Here is a 17,329-nt window from a genome sequence, read left to right on the forward strand (position 1 = left end):
TCACGCTTTAGCAGACCTGCATGGAAGTGGTCTGCATTTCCTATTGCCAGTCTAACACCCAATCCGCTAAACACCCAGACTGACTGGGGGATCATGGGAGGAGAGGAGGGTGCGCCAGCAGAGCACAGGCCCGGTGAACCATGGAGGGACGGAAGAATGATCTTCACCGTCACAGGAGCATGACAGGTCCAACAAAAGGTGTTTACTGCGTCCTTGCGAATAAGAGGCGGTAATTAACGAAAGTTGCTGGTACCCTGGCCTTGATGGTTCACTGGCAGGCTGCTGGGAGTTACGCACATTAAAGCCTGCATTAGGACGCCAATACGCACCCACAAAGATGTTTATCGGCCTCTGAATTCCTCGGTAGCAGATCTATAACTGCGGTTTCTTTTCGCCAGGTAGGTTCGTGGAAGAGCATGCATGCATGAGAGCTGAAACAGGTTTCAACTGCAACCAGATAAAGACATTAACAATTACATTTTTTTTGACTGCAGAAAGTTCATTCACACAGTAAAGGGTAATATGTACATAGCAAATACAAGTACATCCATAAAAATTAAACTGCTGATGAGATACAGTCATAGAGTAAACAGCTACATGTCAAATAATGTGTATGTCACTGGAGCGAAAGCAGAAAAAAATGATAATGAATGAAAGAATAATAATAATAAAATGAAAATGTATTTAATTTGCGGTGAAATTTAATCAAGTGTAATTGACGCCTTGCAAATAAGATCACAAGAAATAATTGTGTCTCATTTGCAATCACAAGGGTTACAATCATTTATGCAAATATCTGCAGTATATTAATAAACAATGAGCGCAAGAAAATTCACCACCAAAGTGCTTTAGCAGAACAGACCTCTCTGATACAATGTATTTTTCTCTTGCTCACGTCAATGAGCTGTTATTCTATATTTTCATCTTTTTTATTTATTTCCCAGAGGTCCATGTACAATATTACTGGGGTTGTATGTACCACAAACAGGTGTAATTCATTTTTACATGACCATTATTGAACCTCTTGGAATCTCTTACAGTTAAACATACTCTGCCTAAAGAATGATGATAAATGTAAATGAGCTCTGTATCAATTGCCTGCCCTACTGTGCCTTTTTCAAAAAGCTGTACAGGCTGAAATGTATGGATCTGATAAGTGCAAGACTGGAATCTTTAGGGATGTTCAAAGTAACCTCAGCAACTTTTTTCAGATGTGCTTTCACCATAAAGCATAATTTATGCTTTATTAATGATAGGTAACTGACTCACTTTCCATAACTGGGGAGGCCAGAAAGGTGGCCATGTTTATGTTCCACAATATAGGCCCTTTTTGTGGGTCATTACATGAAGTGAACTGCTCAAATAAGCAGAAAATGGCTAGTCATTGATTCCATGTCCATTTTTAATTGGTTGAAAAAGGTGTTTGGCCCTGTAAATAACTAAGGCCTGCCAGTGGGCCCAAAGTTTTGCTGCACACTTCTATAACATAAGAATAGCTCAGCCAGTTAGCACTGAAGTTCTTGTAGTTACTGAACAATAAGATTCAGCATGTAATAAGCCTGGGATTTTAAGAGGTAAAGAACTGGACCTTGGTCACCAGTTAAAAGATTTCAGTCACACTTAAAGGACAAACTGGTATTTGCTTAAAGGGCATTTAAAGAAGGTGCAAGGATTTCACACCAGTGAAGGACAGTGAATTATGCTTCTAATTGCTATTTCTATTTCACCAAAATGTAAACTGCCTTCAGATAATGGTGTCCATATTTATACTAGAAGAGAAAGTTACTCAAATCCCTGAACCACACTTTGTGAAGCATCATACAGTTACTTGCCACTTATTTAGACACATCTACCAGCATGTCCACAGCTAAGGAAAACATTGTACTGCAGATTTCTTTAAAGAAGCCACAAATTTAGGAAATAGTCAAGAAAAGACTCACATATGCAGCAAAAGTTAGATATTTGCAGTACTCTAAGGGCTGAAATGAAAAAATAAAATACAAATAGTGCACTATATGTTGTTATTGATATATTTCAGAAATAGAATTTTAGAAAGGCGGTGGGGTTATGGTAACTTTCTGGCAGGCCAAATCAAACATCCTCATAGGCTAACTTTGCCATTTTTTTGGCAGCCCTGTTCTAACCATTTAGGAATTCTGCTAATTTATCTTCCCACAACATGCAGTGCATCCCTAAAATGCAGCCAATGCAGAGTGATGCATTCAAACCCAACTATAATAAATCAATGTAGCCTTTAATATGAAGCGACTGTGGCAAGCAGTATATGGTGCACACAAAGTTTACTTTGGCTTTGATTGGTTTTTTGCCACATGCTGCTATAGAAGCATGGGCAAAGTGTAGTGGGTTTAGTTGGGCATGATGATTAGTTGGTTGAACATGACCCCCTCACTCGGGGCCTGAGCCCACCAGCAAATATGCAGCCATTTTTCCTTTCACCTTTTTGTAAACTTACAACATGTTGCACGTGTGTTGCAGTCTGTTGTTAACAAAGTTAGGTAATATGTAAGACCTTTATTTCTCTGACAAAACTGCAAATTAATTTACGGTCATGACTACAGCTAAAAAGCATAAAGTGAACAATGAGAACCAACAAATTGAAGACAGATGGAAATTAAAACACTTTCTCATTAAAAGAAAAAGTAAATGTGTGTTCCTTATATGAAAAATAGACATTTTTATGAAGAATTTAGTATTAAAAGACATAATGAAAACAGGATAATCATTACAGTAAATATTCTGTGAAAAAGACAGCAGAGAAACCAAAGCACCTGGTCTTAGAGCAGCAACTTTTTGTCAGAGCGAATTCAATAGTTCAATGAAAATTAATTGTTCTATAAGTTTATGTTTTTCATGTTTTGAATATTAATTTTTTTTTTTTTTCATTTTTTGTGACAAATAGTTTGACAAAGAGCAGCCGTCCTCATACTTTGATAAGGTCCAACCAGATCCCCAACCAGAAGGCACTGTTGACTGAATATTTTTGGTTGGTGGACTATGCCTGATACACTCGTACAAAGAAGACTGCCATGCTACTGGTGCACCATCCAAATATCTAGTGAATGGTGGTCCTATGGTGGTTCCTTTCTATAATGGATGGGGTAGAGGGGCTTTTAACTGTGCAGCAGCAGACGGCCTACAGTCTGCAACCACAAACCTATCATGTGCACCTAAATGCACATTCAGATAAAATGGCCAATGAGTGTAGATATAAGGTTGGTGTACCTATTAAACTGGAAAACTCTGCATAAGCACATATATTCATATCACAACTGCCACACCAGTTCAGTTTATAGTAATCTTGCCCTGACTGGTGGTTTGAAATGAGCTTTCTGATTATGAGATGTGACTTTGTTTCAGCAGCTTGTAGCCACACGCTGCAGGGTGAAGTCATGTTTAGTCTCAGTGTACCTGCACAAGAATGGCAGTGCCACAGGCCATCGCTAGCCTAAGTGTGTTTATGTTTTTCACAGAGGGAAGTGTGCGTGTGTGTATGTCTGTGTGTGTGTGTGTGTGTGTGTGTGTGTGTGTGTGTGTGTGTGTGTGTAGGTGATGTGATGTGAAGATAGTTCTTATCAACCCCGCTGAGATCAATGAGAGACCACCAGGGTAGGAACTGTAACGTGTTGTGACAGGCTTTCCTCCATCAGCAAACGCAAATGAGAAGTGGGCAGTACAGGAAAAGCCCAGAGCAAACCAAAGCACTACTGCCAGTAACACAGGCACTCCATTACAAGTCCTGGGACTTTGCACTGCACATATTTCTATTCTTTTACATGTGTGATGGGGTGGCAACCCCAAACTCTGGGGTTGGAAAGCAAGAGTTTATTGGGTGAGCCACCAGAGATCTGACTCCAGAAATAAACCCAAATGAAACCCAAGGGAAACCTTTTTTTTACATATTTTTTGCTTTTTTTTCAATACTTAGGCTGTGAGTCAGAAGACTCAAGATTTGGTTTGGAAACGAAGGGCACACTAAAGGTTAGACTCAAGAAGTGGGTTTTTTTGGTTTTTAACCCAAGTTACCAGCCAGAGAGAGACCAGCTTGCAGCATGGCAGACACTCAAAACTGAGCACAGGGTGCTGGGAGAGCACTCCTTAAGTAGAGCTAAGACATGTGGTGCCGACTGCCAGTGATTGACTAGAAGGCTGCTCTCTGCCTCCCTCTAGTGTCAGGGATTGGTCTAGCAGGGCCTTCTGCCAAAGATGTAGCCAAGGGATGGCCGGGGTGGCCAGTGATGGCAAGGGCCACCCTGGAATGAAGCATGGCCACTTTTCTGGCCACCCCAGTTATGGAAAGTGAGTCAGTTACCTATCATTAATAAAGCATAAAAGTCTGCCAGGGTAGTTACTAATCAGACTTGAAGATCTGATTTAATAATTAGCATATCTTGCTGTGATAGGCTAATTTACGCAGCAAACAGGCGAGTGAATGTCATCGAAAGTATGCAATAATAAGATGAGTTAACTATCAAAAATGAGGCAGTTATAGTTGTTTATCATGCCATGCTATACTTTCGTTTTACAGCTGAATACATGCATGTGCTGTTGATCACCTTATACAGTTCTGTCTGGCTTGCTTTCCACCATTAGACTCACATTTAACCTGTAGTGAATGCAACTTAAATGAAGAACTTGTATGGCCAGTCTACATGAAATGTTTTTCTTCAAGTTGTGCAGTGAAAAAACTGATGCATTTAATTTTTATTTGATGCAAATACATCATTTCTTTATAAATGACTAAAATACATCACATCAGCAGTTTTGTCTTCCAGTTTACTTTTGGTAGTAGTTGTATTGATGTCATGTTTTTTTTTTTTAATGTGAAAATAATAGACAGATTTAGTTACGTACAGAGAAGAACCAACGCATCAATTTATATGTAACTGTACTACAGCAATGCTGTTCCATTTTATTTATTTATTTATTTTTTAGTAGTTTCTCTGGGTTTATTTATCTCTGAGTCTTACCTGGCCACCTCATTCTAAAAGTTCTAGCTACGCCCTGCCTCCTGCCACTGATTGGTTGGCTATTCCCTGTTTCCCTTTAGCAACAACGCAACATCATGTTGGCCGCCCCCTGACAATGTGACCTGACGATAACAAGCAGACAAATGTTAATTTAACTTAAACGTGATTTTTTTCAAGAAAGATATGCCCTGGATCATTATTTATTTGATGTATATGAAACAGCATACCTTTTAAAGTCATTGTCACCTCATACCCTCAGTAAGTGCCTGGTACTCCCTTCCTGAGCCACTTGAAAATTCTCCCTGAAATGCAGTGGCCGGTTTCAGCATTTCAGTTAAAAAAATAGGCAAAATTGTTAAGTTGTTGATTTAAATATCATCTATACTTAGCTGCAGTTAACCATTTAAGCCCAATGGTATTAAAAATGTTATTAAAAGTCCCTCCAAAATGTGTCCAGCATTGTGTAGCTCTTTCTGTTCCTAAAACAGAAAAATAAATTCTTGATTCATTGAATTTAATGAAGCTGCACCTCTTTCACGAGGCAGCATAAACGTCCTTATATTAAAGTCTGCAGCTATCTTGGCAATGTGCCCAGGCAGTTATTTCTAGTCAACAAAATCAGGCTCCTGTTTTTCTGAATCTTAGAAACCTGAAATTGCACCACATTAACATATGTGAAATCAATGATAAAATCTGACATTGATAGCAGAAATCTTAGGCTCAAATTGCACACAAAAATGTGTTTTTTCAGGATGTTCTGGCTACTGTGCATGTACATACCTGCTTGTGGCTTTATCAGCAAGCCGATTGGCTCTTTCTATTAAACTGTGGGATTTTCATTCCGAAATGCACTCCAAACACTGAAATGCATTAGCATATTTTTATATTGCCTGTTCCAAAACTATTTTAGAAAACATTTGACCAATAAAATTTGACCAACAGTTTACAGTGTATGAGGAAATTAAACATAAAGACGTAACATTTCGTCATTTTAACTGTTAGCAAATGTATATATGTCACATGGGAAGACAGTGCTGTAAATATTATTACACACTGAAATTGGGTGACTGAGTACATTTCTTGTTTATTTGAAATGCATTTTGTTAATGTAACAGAAATATAATATTGTTCAAAATTTTGGAATCACTTGCTATATTAACACATTTTGTTATTTTATATAAAATAATAACTTATACAATATGGATTTAAATAATATTTTTTATACACCTAAATGTATTTTTGGATGCTTTCTTCAATATTTCAAGAATTCTGTGAACAAAAATGTAATAAAATAATCAAATCTGTTCTGTTCTGTTGCAAATTTATCTCCACTTTTGAAATATGATGAACTCTTGATATTAATTGTATAATAACTTGGTCTCGGTCATTTTAGAACCTGCTGCAGCTTTAGCATTTCTTCCTGGAGTCCTTCGATGACTCGAAAATTGTGAAGTTATTTGTATAATATTATCAAAAACACTGATTCCGAACTTTTGACTGCCATTGTAAGCTTTTGAACAGTGGTGTACATTAAACAAAGTACAGAAAACTAAAATACACTGCAATCATGCATTTGATAAATACACTTTGTACATTTTTCTGTATGGACACTCAAGTCAGCAAATGTCCATTGCTAAAAAAAAAAAAGTGCACCTTTTAAATGGGAAAATCTTTGTGCTTTTAAAACTGGCTCTTGCATTAAATGTGCAAAATCTACATCATTTTTTTACACAGATTATATAGCGTATGGTTGTTGATGGCAGGTCCACTGTAAATGCTAAAAATGATAATTATACAGTTGGCTTGCTTTTCTGTGCAGTTTTGCAGCAGTGCTAGTGGACATATTTGACAGCAAAAAAAAACTGACCCAAGTTGGATAACTTTTTCACGTTGGCTTGTTCATTTTGTCCTCTACTGCCCTCTAGTGGTGAACCAAGCAGTTACAGGCCAGATGTTCTTGGAGGAGTGTGTGCTGTTGTTTTGGAGTTGCATGTGCTCTGTCTGTCCACTTTTCTACTGTCGCAACTTCAGTAGTATCAGTGGTTTATGCAGTAAGCCACGGACGTTTTCCATTAAGTCCCACATTAGTGCTAAAGTGATACTATCTAACCAAACAAGAAAATAAAATTATATTATTTTATATGAAAATGCTTCTTATGTACAGTTTTTCAAACATATTTACAAAAGTTAAAGTATGACTGTTTGCAGATATTTTGCCCATAAGACACCAATTCAGCATTCAGGATCAACAGAACTGAATACAACTTAGTAAAGGTCATACCCAAGTGTGTGTGTGTGTGTGTGTGTGTGTGTGTGTGTGTGTGAGTGTGTGTGTGAGTGTGAGTGTTGGGAAGGGTTAGTCACACATAGTGCATGTCATAGTGCTCTTGAATAAGACTCTCTTTCTGATGCTCCAACAGTGAAATCTGCCGATTCCTCTCACTCACCTCCTGTGTGTAAAAGAACAACAGAGAAAGGTAACACACTCACATTAAGACAGTCCACGACAATCCAATTCACTGGAAATCCTCTGGACCTAATGATTTCTGTGACCTGAGGAAATACATGTCTATAATATTAATTTAGTTTTGTTTCATGTATAACTCTGCAAGTATCGTAGTAATACTCTTATTTCATTGTTAAGCACTGGAAACACTGGAAGCTTAACTTGGATTTTTTTCTCATGGTATCTAAGTAGATACAGCCAAATGAGCTCTCCCACTGGTTATGCCTTCGGGAGCTGAACGTGTCATAGTCAACTAATCACTGGGACCAATTTTGGGACCAATTTTGAAAGAAAAATGTCACTCTCTGCCTTCTGGAAGTCCTAAATACATCACTGACAGTAGTAGCCTGACCAGTACATTTCAGCCAGATGGAAAACAGCAGATGTTCTATGCCAGAGCTCAGAATTAATCACTGTAAAACTGCTACAAGGTAAAATGTTTGTCAAACTGTCTGTTATAAGCTTCAAATAAAGCGCTGAATGTCTTTTTTGCAAGCTTCAAATGTCTTTGTTGTATCTAGAATGGTCAAAAATGTTAACTGCCGTTAGCTTAGTGCTAACTTACTACTAAAAACCCATATGAATGCTAGCAGAAATTAGCATTATTATAGAGTTCTTTTTTTGACATTCATGGCCTGAACTAAAGGCTTAGCTCTAATAGTCTTGGTTCAGTACTGCAAAATAGATACCATAGTTATAGATAAGCATTACTGGACAGTGCTTTAGTCTTATTTAAGTTTTGAAGCTTGATTTCAAAGCTCAGTATGCTCAGTGGTCAGTGTTGATGTGTCCTGCAGTGTCTGGTTTGCTGTGTGTCCTCACCTGTGTGAGCGTGGCGTTGTTCCAGCGGAGCTCCCAGTCCAAGCCGCCTCTCTCATCAGGAGCCAAACTGCTCCACACACATGCATCACTCAGCAAACTGCCCAGACTGCCGTTTACACGCTGCACCCGACAACGAAGAGCACATGACCAGCCCTCCTCACACACACACACACAGGGTTACTTTCACTCATCTAACCTGAGACAGCTGCAGCTTTACTGCTCTATCAGTGTTCACTGTTTAAATTATTCAAAAGTTTAGAATTACAGTTTTCAATATTATAAAAAATATTGCAGTTAAATGCATAATATGATTGGTGACTCCAATATGGCTCTATTATAATGCTAGTCTTCTTCAATATTAGCAGGAAGTAGGGTGTAACAATACATACATTATTCATGTTCAGTATGATTTTCAACTCTGAGATCAAGATTCAATCCAATGTTTGTCTTTTATAGAATTTTATCCTGTATAGCAGAGGTGTTCAAATCTGGATAGATTGGTTCCGCTAAATAAAAGTTACCTAGTGAGCCCTCTAACACATTTAGCTCTTAATTCACAACCAATAGAATTAATGTGCAATTTAAACAGAAAACAAACCCAATCATTTGAGTATTAGTGTGTATATCGCATAAGCTCCGCCCCCATCTACACTCAATTTGCTCTGATTGGATGCACATAGATGATAAGTTTTGATCACTGATATTTGGTCCTGATATAGGGATGGACAATATGGAAAAAACATAATATCACAATACTTTATCATAACGTAATCTACTATGTATCACAATATTTTACTTTTTTTTAAGTTGGAACAGGCATAAAAGAACCACTAGTGTTACATTTAGAAATTACTACCCAAAACTATGAATACAATCAATTTTATCCAGTGTTTTACAGACTACACTGCTAGAAATAAAGGTTCTCAATGTAAAAGTTCTCTCAAAGGTACAACAGTGGTTCTAAGGTCAAATTGTGCACCTTAAAAGCGTTTTTCCAGATGAAAAGTACATATTTGTACCTTTTCATAACCTAATGTTTTAAAACAGAACAATGAAATAAAAAGCCTGGAGACGAGACGGGGTGTAAACATACAAATGGACGTTCTTGCTAGCTCAGTTTTGCTTAGAAGCTTAACTCTTGTTCATCATTAGCTTGTTCACTGTAAGTTTCTCCGACTCAAACCTGGGGCTTTAAGTACTAATGATATCCACAATATGCTCAGAAAACATATTGTGATGTAATTTATCACAATAACAATACATTTCATCACACAGCCTACCCCTACTTAGACAAGACTGAGGCATCCAGAGTGATGAGCAGAGTTACCACCAATCAAAAATGACAAAAGCTGTATAAGAGCAAGAACGAAGTTATTATAAAATGCATAGAGTGCCTCATATATAAAACACCATGATCAAATCATCATCATTTAATAACTTTTTGTTTCTAATATCTGAAACAACTGGTGCATTGTTTATCATATTTAAATCTACATTTACTGTAAATAAAGTCCAAATTTTCTGAACAGTAGTGCACTAATTAACATTTTGTCACTGTTGTAACTAAACTTTGTATCTCCATTTTTGTCACATTTTTATTTTTATAGAATTTGAAAATGACAGCTATCCTTTATAATGTGTTCCAATTTCATGATGAATGAAGCAACAAAAATGTTCCAAATGAATCTAAAAAACCTCTATAACACTTTGTTTGGAGGGGTCCTTTGTAGAGGATTAACTCTTAACAGATCATCAGTAACACATCAACAATATATCAGTGAAGTAGCAGTAGTGAAAGCATCTGAATACACTGAAGTAAATATCCTGTAGATGATCTGTTGATACATTATTTACATTAAGTAGATGTATTGTTAATATGTTACTTCCATTACACAAAACCTAACCTTACCCAGCCTTACCCAAAACCTAACCCTAACCTTAAACTCAACCCAGAGCCTAATCCTAACCCTCATATGTTTTTGACATGTTACTGAGAGTCTGTTGAGTGTTTGTTTCATCTAAAAAGGACCACTCAAAATAAAGCGTCACCAAAACCTCTGGTTCCATTAACTTCCATTCAAAGTTTACAACATTTTTTAAGTTAACATTTGGAAGACTGGCAACATTTGGCAGGGACAAAGACTGAGCTAGTTTCACTCACATACATGAATAACTCGCTATATATCACAACACAAAAGGCCATTCAGTGGAAAAAGGAATTAACCTTCAGTAAAAACAAAGGGTGGTGACCTTTTAAAATCATTAAATTATATCTCACTGACCTCTTTTAACAAATTATTAGGACAAAGGTCAAAAGATACACCTTTTCATGACAACATAACCATGCAGACACACACGCAGTATAGTGTCATTGTGGTTGCTTAACAACCAGCATAAACACAGGTGGGTCTAAGAGGTGTGCTCACTGACAAGGGCTGCAATCCAGGTGTAACTTGCAACAGGCATCATATTAAATGAAAGAAGGGAAGACACCCTTTATGAAACTTTATGACACGCTACTACATCAATGGGTACAGACAAAAGCAGCCTTCAGGCTTTCTGCTACGACTTTAGTACTTTTGCAATGTACTTTTGTCCATTTTTATGTGTAACACTATGCCATACAGTGTCAGAAACTAAGCAAGTCGACTTGAGATTACTTAACTTGACATGGTTTGAGTGGTGATTTAGGCATGCGATTTATATGATGCTAAACAGTTGGCTTTAAGCTTCCATCACTAGTTAGCTATATTAGCTTAAAAGCTTCAGTATAAAACTACAGAAGTAGACTTCCAACAGCAGGCGTCTCAGCTGACTACATTTTAGATAAGGGAGTAAAATGTGCAGTCTTGATTTTTAGCCAAACCATTGCTTTTTAAGACTTAAAAAAAAAAAACATCAAGACTTATTTTATATTCAACCTGAAATCACTAATCACACAATGCAGTGGACCAACCTCCTCCTCCTGATCTCTTGTGCCAATCCTGGCGTGTCTTTCTGAGATGTTCTCCAGTTGGTGCTGATACCAGAGTCTGGTCTCTTCCAGAACCTGCAGGCCCATCCACAGACTGTCCTTCTCCCGCTCCAGAGCCTTTAGTTGCCTTAGCTGGCAGAGAAACACCAAAACCAACACTCATGCAAAGCTCACATACACTGTAGCCAGAATTTCACAGAATACGGTTTCTGTTCTACAGTTACAGATGGGAGTGTAGCTCAAATTTGGCTGAAAGACTGAATGGGTTATTCCACTCATCTATCTAAGTTTGGAAGCACTTAGTTGTTCAATGCTTTTTATAGAAATAAGCATGTCTTTATAGTCAAATTGAAAAAGCTTTGTATACTCAAGGAATATCACAGGTTTAAAAACTGATATATACTATAAATTAAGAACTAATTTGATGTGCTTCCCAGTTCTAAGAAAAGAACAGCAAATTTGTTGACTCAAAACACACTACACTATCAGTTATTCTATCATTATTCAGGTAAAACCAAAGACATTATAAAGGAGGAGACCGGTCACTGGTTGAAATATGAATGGGAAAGCTCTTAACACTCAAAATGGCATCTGTTCGCAGAGAAAATTTGCCGTTCAATAAAAAGAGCCAATCGTCTTGCTGGTTATGTTGTTGCAGAGAAGGGTCAACAATATTGCAGCACAAGCAGGGAAAGCCCCCTTGTTGTGGAGATCTGCACAAGCGCAGCAGCCAATTTTTTGTGCACTTTTAAGCCAAATGCTACAAACTATTTATGAGATTTTTGTGAGATTTTACCAGTAATTTCAAATATGCTTTTAAGTGGTGGTTTAATCTTCAGTCTCGAGTATTTTGGCCTCTCCTCGTTCAAAGAGTTAGGAGTCTGGTATTGTACAGCTTGAAATAACTGCCCAGCGGCATTACAAATATGGCCGCTGAGTGAACAAACTTTCCTATAAGGACTTTGGTAAAACCTACTAGGGCTGCACGATTAACTGTATGTGTACTAGTATTACAATAAGAGTTTTGATAATTAACATATTGTTAAGGGCTGCGATGACAGAAAGGATAAAGCTGCATTACACATGTGCTGCATGAGAGTGACATAGTTTGGTGGTAATATAGCGTAAAGGACATATCTAATATTAGAGCACTGGAGCTTAAACATTGCTCTTCTTCGAGTGATTTAACCACTCTGCTATAAAGCCAAATACAAATTACACATCAAGAATATGCATTTTGATATTCAAATATGCAAAAGAGTTCAAGAGGGCATATCAGATCAACCGCAGGGAACTAAAATCAGTAGCAGCATGCAGAGAAATACACTTGAAATATCATTCAAAAACAGCTGAGAGAAAACTGGTAGGTTTTCGTGTTTAATGAGTAACGGAGGCTGCCTTTTCAGATAAGCTAATGAGCTAATAGAGCTAACTCCTATCACGCTAGATGCTGAAGAGGACTGTTAGTCTTATACACAATGTCATTTCTCCTCAGTGGACAGAGTGCCAACATGTTATTTGTCAGAGAACTATATTTTCATTGTTTCTCAATTGAGCTAACATTAGTTAGAGTAGTTAGACTACTCTAGATACTGCTGCTCAACAGCTTCACACCTCTGCCTTTTCAATCATGTCCGTAACAAAGTGTCCTTTTTACGGCACTCACACTCGGGTACTCATGTTTTAAGGTAGCAAAGTATAATATGACATACTTACTCACAAACATGAGCTAATAACTGTTGACTAGAGTATATCCCTGTCACACATGCACAGCCCAATAACCACTATGTTTACTAAACAGCCTGTAATTGTTGAAACGTGATGAATATGTGAAGCAGTAATGCTACTGTCACAACAAAACTGCATCATCATAAAGAGATTTTTAATGAGTTAACTATATATTTTATTGATTTTTGTGATTTTTTAGGTCTATATAAAACATATACTCATTTTTAAATGCCTATATTAAAAAGCTATTCTATTTGATTACATCACAAACAAACAAAAGTCAGTACTGCACAACCAATCAGGGACTCACTATTTTAATCATAATTTATCACTTCTCATATCATCATCAATATGTCTATCAAGTTTGATGTACGTGAGCTGAGTGCTATGTGTTAACAAAACTTTTGCTGGTATTTTTTCATTGCATTTTTCATTTTTTACTTTATATATTTACCAAATAGTAACATTTCAAATGAAGGTGTCCTCCAACTTTGACAGGCTTTGAATCTAATTCAAAGAAGAATGCAACTAATGTGTACACACATATCAAGTTTTATCCATACATTTCTAATTCATACGAACTGTTTCTTTCTCACACGCAAACACACACACATACACCATGGCTCACCCAGTGGAAGAATCGCAGTGCGTCCAGGCTGTACAGACTGTTCTGCAAAGGGACGATAACCACAGTGTAGGAGCCATCACACGCCATGAGGACACTCACTTACACACTTACATGCACTTATGGACACAGTCAGTCCGAAAAGCACAGCAACTAGAAGAAGCAACCAGAGAGACAGAAGGAGCTGTATGACAGGAAGAGCAGCTCAGAGCGTGTGTTTGGTTAGCGGTGGAGGGAGTGACAAGCTGGGAGGGGATGAGGTTCAGGCAGCCTGGAGCAAAAAGCTGCTAGAGAATTCCATATGTCAGTGTGACGGACGCTTTATTGACCCCATGAGAGCAGACCAGCTTTGGGGGCGAAAACAGGAAAAGGGGACCACCTCATAGAGTGGGCAGGAGAGTAATGGGTTGGGAGGGGTCAGTGCTAAAATGTTAAAACAGCTGTTTTCCGTGGCTAATTTTTTAATAACATGCTTCTAAAGGGACAAACTGAGACACTATATAGGTCATGTCTCAAATCAAGCACTTCTGTAGTGTACTAGTCACTTTTAGTGCAAGTAGTGCACTGGGAAATGAAACAGGACGTAGTGACTGTACTGTTACTAAAAAGAGAATGTGGAATGTTGCATACCCTGCGTCTCAATTCTTGACACCATGCACTATATCTTACAGACTTTACTATCTAGTGTCTAAATTTTTCAATCTCAAGTCTGCGAGCCTGTGTGACCTCTCTGAGGAGTCTTACCTGGTTTTCTCTATGATAGAAATGAATGGTATTTTGGAAAATCGTCACTGTCACTTCCTGTAGTGAACTAAAATGCTCTAAAGCTGATGTTTGGCCGTGCAGACGATTGTCCTCTGAATTTCAAGTTGAAATACAGCTATTGTTACCAGAAGCATTCTTTGCACTATGCAAAGGTAGGCAGCCACCTAGAACTTCCATGAGCCAAAGGCCCTACAAAAATGCAAAACAGATATAAAGTGCATGCTGATGTTAAATAAGCTATTCCAAAATATATGTACATTTTGAAAATAACTGTTTTAATAGTTTGTCGCAGCTTTAATAGATTGTCACAGTTATTTCAGTGTGGTCCCTGTTATTATGGACTATTCTATGTTGTAACATGATGACACAACTGTGTAAAGAGATTGATATATACAAGGCATTAAGCGATACATTATGAGGAGAAGGTCCTTCTGGGTTCTGAGAGGAGAAAAAAGTCATCCATTCTTATAACAATCTCAAAATGAGAAATATTAGACATCTCAATTAAATTTAAGATGATTTCACTTGCCAAGATGTCATGTCTTGTAGTGTAGATTGTTGCGCCATTTTAAAATGTGCTTCTCGGAGGCCCCTAAGGCCAAGAGCCCCAGGATCACTAAATTCACCTCTGATTGCTATTTGCAAGCTAATGCTGCTGAATTGACATAAGACTGGCGATCTCACCAAAATATCCCACATAAACCAATTTGTCAAATGTGGCAGTTTTAGACTACAGTTTGGGTAGCTGGTGTTGGTGTATTGTAGAGTTGAAGTTTAATAGTAGAGATACTCGTCATTTCAGTGCGCAGGGGCATTAGCTTGTTTGTAGCAGATAAGTAGCATTATTTATATTTTGACTGTTAAACAACATATTTCAGAGGATCCTGTGACATTCTGGGGAAAAACAGAACAAAACTTAACCGTCTTGTTTACCACAGGGTGCGATAGAAGCAAATTTGAACTCTATTCATTTCTCTCATAGAGAAATATGTTTAGACCCAGAGTTCCTAATATGAGCATAACACCTACTACAGAATGACACATGACTTCAGAGATCTATGTAGTGGAACGGGAGGAGCTGTCAAAGTAGGCTGTAGTCAAATTTCAAATGTGAGTTTCATCATTGTGCTTCAGTCACTGTAGTTCTACGCAATGTTACTGTACTCTAGGCTATTTGTACTATGCAAATAAGGATTTCAATATATTGTAATGGCAATTGAGCATGTTATAGTTTGCTAACATTAGCTGCTAAACTAGGTGCGATTTAATAATGTGAGGAACTGTGTGGTACTTCGTAATTTTCTGTTTAATTATTTGGCTGGTAATTATACTATTGTACAAAAGTCCAGGTGCTAGATAGTGAAGTACATGGTATACAGTGCAAGAATATAGTGAGTGCACAGTGCCAGAATTGAGACACAGGCAGTCTCATGCCCTCTCTCTCTCTCTCTCTCTCTCTCCCTGTTCTGTCTCTATAGCTCTCTAGCCCTCTGCCTGTTCCTGTCCCAACTTGTTATGGAATGTGACTCAACCTGGACTGAAATAATAATATGCAACTTGATGGAAGAGATGTGGGTTTCTCAGGTGTAGTCACAAACGCCTGAACAAACGCACTTTTCGCTGACTACATAGAGCAGGGCTTCATTGCTGTGCTCAACAAGAGGCCTGTAGTAGTCTGGAGGGGAAAGGACTGTCAAAATGCAGGGATGTGACTGTTTAGAGACCAAACATCCAGTATGGTCCAGTACTCAGACGTGTTCATTCATAGTTTTGCACTTTCCAGCACAATGCTCATAAGAGGCTATCTTGTTTAATAGACATACTGTTGTATGCAAAATATGTGTATCCCTGGCTAAATAGCTTTTTTTTGTTGAAGTAATAATTGAGACATGTGTCATGTGCAAAAGTTTGGACTGTCAGTGACACCCACTTTGGCAGATATCATTGACTGCAAATGCTTTTTGTAGCCAGCTAAATGTTTTCCATTCTTGTTCTAATTTTTCCCCACATTCTTCCTGCAGTGTGCTTGGCCTGTCTTGCATGTACACCATGTTTAAAGTCTACCCCCATATTTTCAGTGATGTTCAAGTTATGAAGCAGTTCATTGTCAATTTTGAGGTATTGAATTCCTGTCCTGTTATAGAAGCCAGCTTTTTTACAGCTTCAATTTATTGACTGACTGTGTCACTGAGTTACTTCCAGAATTTGATGATATTTGGTGGAATCCATTCTTCCATCTACCTGTGCAATGTGTCCAGTGCCACTGGCTGCCACACAACCCCAAAGCATAACAAATCCACCCCTTGCCCTATTTGGCAGGGAGTTCTTATCTTAGTGCCTTATGTAGATGTTGTTTTACATACTTTATATGTTGACTTTCATGATGAGGTCACAGATGAGGTTTCCTGCTGATGGTTCTTCCATGCAGATCATGTTTGTGTAAGTAATTCTGCACAGGAAAATGGTACACGACCACTTGTGTGTCAGCTAAACCTTTCTGCAGGTTCTTTGTTGTTATATGGGGGTTTCACCCTGCCATTCTGGTCAGCATACAAGCAGTTCTATCAGTTCTGTTAGCGTAAATGTAGTATTGCATCACTTTGCAATACCTTGTGGATGTCTACACTAGAAACATCAATAACGTTTGTCAAGTCAAAGCATAAACCAACTATGTACCTATCAGAAAAAAGCTGCTTTACTATCAGAGCTGTCCAGTTGTCGTTTTGGGACATTGATTTAGCAGAGGGTATAATGGGTAATGTTTTATCCTCTTATTTAACCCTCTATGGTCTCAGGACATGTTCTCAAATTTTGCAAGTCTTTGTAAATTCACCACTTAAAGGCACTTGCATATAACATGAACCCATATGAACACATACTTGTATGTTTCATATCCGAATGTTCCGTTATCTTTGTTGCTA

The 17,329-nt window shown here is 37.9% G+C and overlaps 1 protein-coding gene across 1 annotated transcript; it reads right to left on the reverse strand.

Moving 5' to 3' along the window:
- Positions 1–6,717: 6,717 nt before the first annotated feature.
- sapcd1 (suppressor APC domain containing 1) lies at positions 6,718–13,758 on the reverse strand. Its single transcript, XM_036575548.1, has 4 exons — positions 13,647–13,758; positions 11,273–11,422; positions 8,317–8,472; positions 6,718–7,438 (listed from the first exon to the last, which is right to left on the reverse strand). Exons 1-4 carry the CDS (start codon positions 13,731–13,733, stop codon positions 7,349–7,351), a joined length of 483 nt encoding a protein of 160 aa, XP_036431441.1. The 5' UTR covers positions 13,734–13,758; the 3' UTR covers positions 6,718–7,348.
- Positions 13,759–17,329: the final 3,571 nt, after the last annotated feature.

This window comes from Colossoma macropomum, unplaced genomic scaffold (genome assembly GCF_904425465.1).
Source record: "Colossoma macropomum unplaced genomic scaffold, Colossoma_macropomum, whole genome shotgun sequence".
Lineage (NCBI taxonomy): Eukaryota > Metazoa > Chordata > Actinopteri > Characiformes > Serrasalmidae > Colossoma > Colossoma macropomum.